This window comes from Protopterus annectens, chromosome 2.part0, assembly GCF_019279795.1.
Source record: "Protopterus annectens isolate FY-2018-M chromosome 2.part0, PAN1.0, whole genome shotgun sequence".
In the NCBI taxonomy this organism is placed as follows: domain Eukaryota; kingdom Metazoa; phylum Chordata; order Ceratodontiformes; family Protopteridae; genus Protopterus; species Protopterus annectens.
The window spans coordinates 296,036-308,078 of record NC_056728.1 but is presented as its reverse complement, the minus strand read 5'-3'; the positions used below and the strand labels follow the sequence as shown (position 1 = coordinate 308,078).

At 39.2% G+C, this 12,043-nt stretch overlaps 1 protein-coding gene across 1 annotated transcript in view; it reads right to left on the bottom strand.

Moving 5' to 3' along the window:
• The window catches only part of LOC122792910 (caspase-8-like), a 743,641-nt gene that overhangs the window by 536,037 nt on the left and 195,561 nt on the right, over nt 1-12,043 (bottom strand). The window contains exon 3 of the mRNA XM_044060467.1: nt 6,356-6,491. Coding sequence (XP_043916402.1) covers nt 6,356-6,491 — 136 coding nt within the window. The remainder of the gene's footprint in view (nt 1-6,355; nt 6,492-12,043) is intronic.

Sequence of the window (12,043 nt, the reverse complement as noted above, 5' to 3'; positions counted from 1 at the left end):
AAAGCAGACGCCAGCAGCAACTATCCTTTCTCTTTGGTTACCCACTATCCTCATACTGTTTTTCTGTGTATATTCTCCTGTTCTGTACTTCACCCTTCCCTGAGTTCATTTCTAGTCTCACTCATAATTGCCTTTCCTAGTGCACCTGCCCTATTTTACTATCTTCAGACTCTTACAGATTTTTTTTTTTTGCCCTGCTTTTAGCTGCTACTAATACCTCTCTCCCCCTCCAAAGCCCCTCTCTATTGTAGCTTATTTTAACCATACAGCATTGGGTTTGCTTCAAGTAAATCTACTTGTGTAGCTTGAGGCCAGTGTTCCTTTGTAAGCTTACTTCTGCTCATATTTTATTTATTTTTATTTTATTTCTGGTGACTATACCCTTAGAAACTGTATATCCTGGTCTCTCAAGCTAGTTTTTCACTATCTTTTTCTGATTGTTTCTATGACTTAATCTTGACCAGGGTGCTAGCCACGGATCTGTTCGCTCCCCTACCCTAGCCCCATTCTCACCCACCCCATTACAATTACCTTTATACCTAACTATCCCTCCCCTTCCTGTCTCACTAGCCACTACAATTCCACTTCCCGCCTATTGCCACAACCACCTTTACTAATCTGTCAATCTTGTCAACACCACTTCCTCTATACCACTGTCTCTCTACCTACTCTATCTGACCATATTTTATTCCAACATGTATTATTTTCTAATATATTCTACACTACTCCTTATTCCCTGTCTGACCATATTTTATTCCAACATGTATTATTTTCTAATATATTCTACACTACTCCTTATTCCCTCTATCTCCACCTCTTACCACTCCAATCTCTCTGACCCACTCCTATGTTCACCAACTTCTCAGTCATACAACATATATCCAACTACTTTATCTTTTACTATCTCCCCTAATCTCTTTACTACCTCTACCTCAAGTCTATATAAACTATCCATAATACAGGTTTTTAAACCTTCCCACAAAGCTAAGTCAAAACTATACAAACTCCATCTAGCATCTACTACACATTCTCTCCTCACTAAAAACCTACTTTGTTCTTGAGATATCCATCCCAACCCTGGCCCCTCTTCTCTCCCCAAAACTACCTCTACACTGCCCCCATCTTACTCCTCTAACAGTCACCAACCTCAGTCACAACAATCATCTCCATCCAAATACTTAACTATTTACTAGTTGAATATTCAGAGTCTAGCAAATAAAGTCACTGAACTGCACTCATGGATAGCTCTCAATACCCCTCGCATCTTCTTCCTATCTGAAACCTGGCTCAAGCCACAAATCTCAAATAGTGAAATACTCCCACCAGGTTATAATATCTTCCGATCTGATAGACCTGTAAAAAAAAGGTGGTGGCGTGGCCATCCTCTACTCAAACATTCTTAACCTCTCACCATACCCTTCCCCAATTCCTGACTTCCTCCCAGCTGAAATCATCATCCTTAACTGGCATCTGAATCCCCACAAGAAAACTTGCAATTGCCTCTACCTACCTTCCTCCTAACAATCTGCCCATTCTTGAAAACATCCTATCCTGCTTCTCTCACAACATACCATATGTGACACTTATCCTTGGTGATGTCAACATTGATTGGTCCAAACTCACAATGGACTCCCCCCAACTCAGTATCCACCTACACGGCTTCAACCAACTTATAACATCTCCCACTCGCTTCCATAAAAATTCCACTTCCAGCTCCATCATAGACTGGATCCTTACCAATTCCCCCCACCAATACCACAATCCCACCACCTTACCTGACTCCCTCAGTGATCATCTCCCTACCATCATCTTAAGACACTACTCCCATATTCCTAAACCCTACCTTATCAAAGACTGTCGCAAACTATCGACTTTCAATTCATCCCAATTTAACTCCATTCTCCACAACATAGATTGGTCCATCCTAAAACACCTCCCCCTAAATGATGCTGAGCACTTTTAATAGCATCTTCATGAATACTCTAAACTCCTTAGCTCCCTCTAGAAAGATCAGAGTAAAATCAAACCATGCTCCCTGGCTCTACAAAAAGACTATATCCCTTATGAAACAAAGAGACTGTGCTTGGAAAACCTGGACTAAAACTAAACAACCACCTTTTCTTCAAAAATACAGGCAACTGAGGAACCTTGCAAAAATATACAACTAATGACAAAAAGCTATACTATAGCTCTGCTCAGCTTAACAACAAATCCAATCCTCAAAAAGTTTGTTCAACTCTCAACAACATCCTCTATCCTGGAAAGCTCTCTAATCCCTCACCATACCCTAATTATTCCTCTCAGGAAACAGCTACCCTCCTGAATAAACACTATCTCTTCCATCCAAAATCTGGTACCCTCTAAGCCAAACTCTAATTTGACACCCACCTGTCCTAGTCCCACTAACACAACTTTGTTTTCTTTTGAGCCAGTTCCCATTACTTACATCAAATCTCTACTACTCAAGCTAAAACCTTGCTCTCCTTCCACTGACAATCTATTTCCTACATTCCTCAAACTTGCTGCTGACTCAATTGCCTATTCCTATATCTATACTAATTAATCGAACTATTCTGGAATCAACTGTCCCCACCCTTTGGATATATTTCTTCACTATCCCTCTTCATAAAGGTGGAAACTCCACTGACTCCTCAAACTACCAACCCATTGCCATTCTGTCCCCCCTCTCCAAGATATTAGAAAAATGCATTCACTCACAGCTTCTCAATCACCTCCTCACACATCACTCACCTAACCCCTACCCAACATGGATTTCGTCCTCACCACAGCACCACCAGTGCCCTCCTCTCCTTCACTCATATCATTGCAGAGGCCCTAGACAACAATAAACTAATTTACTGTCTCTTCTTAGATCTCTCCAAAGCCTTCGATACTGTCTCTCATCCTCTACTACTATACAAACTCGCAAATCTCCACCTATCCCCCTCTGCACTTGCCTGGTTTAATAGTTACCTATCTGGCAGGGAACAATCTGTCAAATGGCTCTCATCCTCCTCACCTTTCCTTCCCATCTCCACTGGTGTTCCCCAAGGCTCCATCTTCGGACCCCTTTTGTTTAAAATCTTCACCAATGATCTTTACACCTCATGCAAAGAATCCTCCCTTATTCAGTATGCCGACAACTCCACACTTATATCCATCTCAAATAACATTCCTGAACTACACTCCCTAACCCAACAGGCCCTACTATCCACTGAACAATGGCTCTCTCACAACCTATTGATCCTAAATCCCAAAAAGACCAAACTCCTACTTCCTTCCCCATTCTCTTTCTCATCACAAAACCTCCTTTTTTATTACATCTTCTAACAATACAACTATCCAACCTGACACCCACACAAAACTCCTAGGGGTCATTATCGATGACAAACAAGTTCAACCTACACATACTCCAATGTATAAAAAAAACAAACCAGAAACTAGGTCTGCTATATCGGAACAAAAAATTCCTAACCCCTGAATCTAGACTTACCCTGGGCCAGGCACTTCTCCTCCCCTCCCTCTTGTACGCCGTCCCAGTTCTTACCAATATCCAGGCGTCCACACTAAACAAACTGCAACAGACTTACCATAAAATAGCCAGATTCATTACTAACTCCCCCATAAAACTCACACTACTGCATTTCTTCAATGGCTTGAACTTCCACAATGTCTGCTATCTTGTCAATTTCATATGCTACACTCTATTCTTTATAAACCCTCCTTCTGTTCATCTCTATCTTCCTTAGTCTCCATCTACATCCCATCCCGGACCCTCTGTACTTCTAACCAACAATTGACAGATTGTTCCCTGCCAGATAGGTAACTATTGATATCTACCACCCAAAAAGGTCAGTAGGCAAACTACACTACAAACACTCCCTTGCCCATGCTTGGACCAAACGTCCCCTTGACTTCTGTTCAATCTCCCACACCTCACACTTTAAAAATGAACTAAAAGCTCATTTTCTCAATTCCAGAACCTGCCCTTGCCATGACCCTACCTAGTCTTCCTTCCCTTTATGTACCCTCAAAAGGACCACACTTAGTACCTCATTACACCTCTCTCTCCAATGTGTCTACTACGCATTTACATAATTTTATACAAACAAAAAAATGTTTATTGTTGACCTATTGAACTATATCAATGTAAAATTGTTACTTAGCTTCATTTTAATGCAACTTTAACTTTATGCATGTAACCCAACATATGTGAATCGTTTTGCTATAACTGCTATTATATCAATATTGTTTAAAATTGTACTTGTTTTAAAATATACTACTGGAGCTTTTCTCCTCGGGTCTCCACTGAAAATGGACCACAAGCCCAGTTGGACAAACCCGGTTAACAAACGTCAATAAATAAATAAATAAAATAAATAAATAGATATGTTACCGATACATTTAACTCCATACGAACTGCAGGAGGAGTCATTACGTGGATACATTGCGGGTGCTGTGAAGTGGACTTCTGGCTGACATCAAAGATTGAAACAATACTAACTTTAATCGTACTTTTACTTAGGAATGGGGTCTGTTCCCACCATGGTATCAGAAATCCAAAAGACTTGGAGAAACAAAAAAAAAAGTGAAATAATCATGTTTATTCATGGCATTGCTCATAATTATTCTAGTTGTACAACTGATGTGCAACAAAACTGTCAGGTACGCCAGCATGATGCATATTCTGGTAAATCTTAAGTTAAAAAAAGTAGTCACATTACCTAACATTACTGTCTGTCCAAGTGTGTTATCATCTAATAACATGCCCCTAAACGGAGTGCTGATATCATATAGCAGGGTACAGCAGGTGCCGACAGTCCAGTACCTAAACTAACAGTTAATAAAAAGTACAAAACTGGCCACAAATTAAGTTTCACAGGAGTTTACCCTGTGTACGTTTTAGCACTTCATTAGGCAGTAACATCATGATTAGCAATACCTAAACTGCTTGCTGTAATACTACAACAGAATGACATGTGCAAAGTAGTCTACATTAGAACAGGTTGCCAGGTGCCAGCTAACCTCATCTTGTGGCAACTTTTATTACAGAGTGTTAGTATCTTCTAAAAATCTGCCAAATACACTGACAGCATCTGCCTCATTCATATCATCAGGATGTACAATGCAACAACATAGTCCAGCCTACAGGCATGTTGTAAGCCTGAAAAAAGGTAGACCAGCATAATTTGAAAAATGAAAAACAACATGGGTCTATGGTAGAACGTTGAATGTTCATAACAACGTTCATAAGATATATAAATATATATGTGTATATATATGTGTGTGTGTGTGTGTGTATATATATATATATATATATATATATATATATATATATATATATATATATATATGTGTGTGTGTGTGTGTGTGTATATAAAATCGACAGTTTATTTTTTATTAATTCAAATAAAATGCAAAATCACTCTTAGAACCCATTTATCTGAAATTATCGTTTGCTGTCATGACTGAGGACTATATAACAAGGGATGGCATGAAGCTTTTTTCATTAAGCAACTGACTGCACATAATCCTTAAACCTTTTGTGGTTAGCTACAGTTCCATGAATGTTTAAACACATCCTTCTGGTACTTTAAGGTACTGCAGTCCAGGACTGCCAACCATTACTATCACATAGACCCTGCAAAAGACAAAAAAGGAAAACAGATCCTAGAAGTAATTTACTTTCTGCACTACAAGAAATGCAACACTGTAGCTTAAAAGGCAAAGTTAAAATAATGTAAAAAATGATTATGAAAATGAAAACATAATTTAAAAAATGTCTATAAAAGCAAAACAAGAAGAATGTTCTGCTCTACTTAAAGTGATAGTGAAACAAATGAAAGCAAACTCAGATCATTATGGGTTCCAGCAACTGGTAGGCAAGGGAGTTATGCAAATCAGTGAATCAGTCACTGCAGGCTGCTTACTATGGCCACATTAAGTTGGAACAGCAAAGATTCCTTCTAGATATGCCAAGTGTTATCAGTACAAGCCTTGTATTCTCCGTGCAGGAGAAAGAACAAGCACATCACTTGAGCCTTGAAATAACGCGCACACACACACACACACACACACACACACACACACACACACACACACACACACACACACACACACAGAGCAGAGTACAGTTCAGGACTAGAAAGTAACCTGTAAAACAAAGACAATGCAAAACTTTCTGCGGACAACTGAATAACTATAGATTTTGCCACAGACTGTGTTACTAGCAACATGAACAGACAGTTCCCACCCTTAACAGTATGGTGGTGGGAGCTACAATACAAAGTGCAAAAATTATTATTCTGTTGTACTTTACAGTGTTCATCACTGAACTCATTTTACTGTCACTCACCCAATGACGACTTATATTCGTTAATTTGTTTAACCAGATCTTGTGAGATGATTTGGCACACATTCTGCAGTGTATCCAAATTGTTTTCTGTTAGCATTTCTTGCTTCTCCATTTCCAACAGAAGAGCCAGCATTGTCTAGAAGGAAGGGTTTAGAAAGTATACTGCATCAGTGCAGCTGCCATTTAACAGATCACAGATTAAAAAAAGATGCCTAACTTGAACAAACTGACAGTCTTGTCCACCATAAACACCACTGGTAAATTTGCCTGCACATATTGCAAAGGACTTCATGGCTCAACACATGGGCAGCAAATGTTATTTATGAGTCATAACAAGGACATCATCTTCTGCACCGGACATGACACAACTAAGAGCGAGAAAACACAAAGCATCTTAGGATTACAAACAGTTGCTTTCATCAACAGGGACTCAAATCACTGAAATCTGAGGACTTCACAATCCAGATAAACATATGCTTACAGTTGTTAAACCCAAGACATAGAAATAAAAAACAGTGCAACCTGAAAGAGGTCAATGTTAGCAAAATAAAAAAGGTCTTAGCAACAAAAACATAGAAAAATAAGGAAGGAGCGGCTACTGCAACAGTGATCATTCAAACATCTACTGTTATGATAAGTTTACTTACCCAAATGCACTAAGTCAATTTTTTGATCACTGCTACAGTAGCCTTAGAAATAGGGTAGACTACCATAGCTTAAACTGACTGGGAGAAGGAGGGAAGGAAAGATAAGGGTCCAGGAGCCCCTGGAGAATGGTCCTAGACCTGGAGAAGGAACTTAGTTTACAGTGCTTTGCAAAGGAAACAACATCTATGTAAGCAAACTTACTATAACAGTAGGGTCACTGCTGCAGTAGCCTTATTTACAAGGATTATATCCTGCCAAGGACATAATCACTTATCGGCTTCCAAAGCTTCAGGACACCTTACTTACACCCAAACCTTTAGTCAGTTCAACCTGAGCTGACTGAAAAAACAGGTTTGGTTGCCAGGCCTTTCACAGTTTTTATGCCAAGAGAAAGGAGGAGGGTTAGCCCTGAAAGAAAAATGCTAGGAACAACAAAAAATTAAGTGCCCACACCATGGCATAAACAACACACCAAAAAGCAAGTGGGATGGAGGGAGGGAGCGGCTACTACAGCAGTGATTATTCTAACATCTAATGTTACAGTGGGTTTACTTACACAGCTGTACTATGTTCATCATACTGATCACAGCTTCGGTAGCCTTAGCTAAAGGAGTAGATTTACCCTAATTTACAACATTTGGGAACTGGAAGGTGAAGGGTCTAACAGCCCCTGGAGTATGGTCCTAGCAAAGCCTGATCTAGACCTAGAGAAGGAGTCAAGCTTGTAATGCTTTGTAAACGTATGTATAGAGGATCAAATTGCTGCTTCTAGAATACTTCTAGAATCCAAACTTTTCCAAAAAGCCATAGTTGAAGCCAAGACACTGCCTGGCATAGTTTTGTTGTGGTGACTATAACAAAAGGTAATAGCCTTAGACAACAATTTGAAATGGTCTGTTTTGATGCAGGTTTCCCCTTCTTACTTTCAAATGAAATGAACAATTGATCAGAACATCTGAAATATTTAGTTCTGTAGGCATCCAAGGTATGGCTTTATCCTATCGCCATTTTTAGGTTCAGGAAAGAAAGGGGGAGATTAATAGTTTAGCTTAAAGTAGACTTGGATACCACTTTAGGCATAAAAGGAGAGTTAGTTTTCAAAGAAACCCTGTCGCTGTGGAAAATGAGATAAAGTTGGCTCACCATAAGAGCCTGCAACTCAAGATATTTTTCTTGCAGAGGTTAGAGCAGTTAGTAAAATAGTTTTCCATGTTAAGACCCTCAAGTCAGCTACATTAGCTGGCTCAATGGACCAAGTGTTAGCTTCTCTAAAACAAAATTATGATCTCAAGGAGGGGCCAATGGTTTTCCTGGATGCCTCTTATGCAAAATCTCTTTCAATATAGTTTTAACATGAGAATGCATTGAAAGGGGAGGATCTATGAGCAGACAAGCGATGATAAATGAATCTTTGTGGAGGAGTAAGAAAGGCCATAGGGATTGTAACTCACACAAATACTGTAAAAAAAACAGAGAAACACTAGAATTGGTGCTGGACATGTTGCTGGCACCAACTAGAAAACCTTTTCTATTTACTAATACACAATTTTCTAATAGCAGACTTCCTTGTCTCCATTAGCACCAGCATCTTAAGCAAACAGATGCCTAAAGGGAATCAAGACTATCATCAAGGCAGTCAGCTGAAGTTGCATAAAACACCACTGAGTGAGTGAGTGAATGAATGAGTGAGGGAGTGAGTGAGTGTGATTGTATAGAATCATACTCTGAGAAAGCTTGTGGTAATTTCCCCTGGGCAACTCTTGCCTATGCAAGAAGGGAGTCACTACAATGAACTTGGGGGATTCCTACTGATTCTTCAAAAGTATCCTGGAAATTAGTGGAAAGGGAAGAAAAGTATACAGGAACATTTCTGTCAAAGGAAGGGAAAAGGCATCTGTCTTCCAGCCCTTCTTGCATGAAGTCCTGGAGCAGAGTTATGCCAGCTGATTGTTCAGACAGGAGGTAAATAAGTCTACTTGAGGAACACCCCACAAATGGATCAAATCTTGGAAGACCTCCTGATCTAGTTTCCTTTCATGAGGGTCTACCCTTGCCCTGAACTGCTTGTCTCCCACAAAATTTGCTCTAACGGAATGTAGGATGCCTGTAGAGTTGCTCTGAAGCTAAATCCCAAGCTAATAAGGCTAGTCTGCAAAGGAGGTATGACCTGGTTCCCCTTTGCTTGTTGCTATACCACATGATGGTGGTACTGTCTGTAATAACTTGGAGAGATCCAGGGGATAAAAGATGATTCAGAGAGCAGATTGCCTTGATCAGGGCAAGCATCTCTTTTATATTTCTGTGTTTGTGTCTGTCCTTGGTGACCCACACACTTTGCACGTCTATCCCTCCTGAAACTATCCTCCAAGCAAAGTCTGAAGCATTACTGGTTACTAACTGCTTTGGAGCTGGGAGGGAGAAGGCGAGACCTGGATTTAGGGAAATTTGCTGTCACCACCAAGTGATTTCTGACAAACAATATAACAAACAACCACACTTAGACTGGGGGGGGGGGTTCTTATTCACAAACTATTGGAAATGGAGACTAAATTTATATTAAATAATGGCACAATGCAACCAAGAGGAATGAATCTGAAAGTTAATCTGAATGTTTAATTTGTAGTAGAATTATTAATATACAATGTTTTAGTAATAAAATATATAATGTTTTAGTAATAAGTTTTCTTGCATATAATCGTAAGAATTTAATACAGTTATTCAAGTGATTGGATGTTTACTAATTAGCACTGGTATTTAAAAGCTGCTTGGTATGTTTTTAACACCATTCCTGGAAGGCATCTAGCCAAGGTATCAGAAGTATAGTAAAGTAATTTTGAGCAGCTAATTTTGTGGCTCCAGTTCTTTTTTGTTTGTTATATTGTTTCATATTAGTATTTGTTTTTTTCATGTCAATGGAGGGAGCTTCACCTTCAGTGGTTCTAAGTACTATTCATATCGAGATGCAACAGGAAAAGTTACTATTATAGCAATAACCCAAGCCTGGGTGTGAGTAATGTGGTATTTACCCACGATTGGCATGGTTTGGTCCCGAGGGACCAAACAAAGACAACTGTGGGTAAATCCTGCATTACCCACACCCAGAAGTGGGTTATTGCTGTTATACTATGACACTATTTAAGAAAAAAAAAAATTACTTTACTTAAATAATGGCATTGTATAATGCCTCTTTGCTGCCCTTCCGCAGCTGTCTGGTATCCGCGGCAGTTCTGATGTACTGCGCATGCCTACGCAGTACAACAGAGCTGTGGCCAAAAGCAACGGAGAAAGCAAGATCTCCGTTGCTTTTTACTATTTCGCTATGTTAAATGGGTTTAACATAGCGAGACAGCTTTAAAATAAGCAACAGAGATGTCAGTTGCTTATTTTAAAGCTGTCTCACTATGTTAAACCCATTTAACATAGCAAAAAAACGGAGATCTTGCTTTCTCCGTTGCTTTTTTTTTTTTTTTAAACCTGTCTCGCTATGTTAAACCCATTTAACATAGCGAGACAGGTTTAAAAAAAAGCAACGGAGAAAGCAAGATCTCCGTTGCTTTTTACACACTGTGTCGCTATGTTAAAGGAGTTTAACATAGCGAGACAGCTTTAAAAAAGCAACGGAGATCTCCGTTGCTTTTTCTAAACATGTGTCACTATGTTAAACTCTTTTAACATAGCGAGACAGTTATTTAAAAGAGACTTATACTAATGGAAAACGTCCGGGTGACCGGACCTTTTTCCATTAGTATAAGTCGATTTACAACATGCACGCTGGCCAATCAGCATGCACGTTTTGGAATATTAATGGGGGGGGTCATGGTATAATTATGGATTTACTTAAAGAAAGGGAAGAAAAATTAGCTTCCAGTGACCCTTGGTCGCTAGAAAATGGGGAAAGCCATGGTTCGAAGTCTGAACACCTGGAGCATTTAATGTTGAAGGGCGTAACATTATTTTATGACATCAGACTGCTAGAGAAATATCTTCGTCTTAACATCGCTCCCAGAGGGCTAAGAGTGGATAAATTACCAGGGTACGAATTTGTGGAAGATGGCACGGATCTGCTTGAAGAATGGAAGCAGATCTCCCTACAAAGTACTTGAACTGGTTGAAGGTTTTAGGCAAAAGAAATTTAAGGTCATATCAAAAGGTGCAGCAAAATATTTTACAGCTGCAGGATAATTTACTCAATGAAACATCCGAGTTTATTTTTCCAACCAAATGAAGATAATTAAAAACATTGTTGCTAAAGCTGGAACAGAGGTTGTGGAAAGGAAAAAGAAAAAACAAAATCGAGACAGCAGGGATTTTAAGGACGACCTTATTATTTCTTAGCAATGAAAACCACGACAACGGAGGTCACAGGTGACATCGTCCGAGGGTTCCCACACATCGCAAGACTCTGCTGTATCCTCCAGCTGAGCAAAAAGAGCACTTCTTTTTAAGAGATTCATGAAGGAGAAAATGGCACACCAGGAACAGTATAATAGAGTGAAAGTTCGGAAGAATTGTGGGCGAGAAGAAGACAGTGAATCTACATAAGCTCTTATCAGTAACATCAGGAGACCAACTGAGACTGTTAGACACCTTAAGTAAGTGTGCTAACACACAGGACAGTCTGCATATTGTTAATTTATCTAACTTAATCAGCATGGAGATTAAAAGTTTGTTATTAAACGGTATTAAAGTTGTACCAACTAGAATGCCAACATTAGCTGATGTTATTTTAGATGTGAAATGTTTTTGTAGGAACTTACCTTTGAACGTGTATTTTCATAACAGTGAAGTGAACAGAATTATGGAAAATGATACAAAATGTGAGGGTGAAGATTAATTATGACAATATATGAAAACAAATTTTGTAATTTCCTTGCAGATGGTTTAGTACATGTTTGTGACACCTTCTGGTGAAGGTGATAGTGGTGATTTGTTCCGCACAGGCTATGGCAAACATTTTGTTCCTGTTTTTTTCTAGCAACACAAATTCATGCCTCCTAAATTAACTACTGTTATCCAGAGTTTTGAAAAAAATATTTGTAC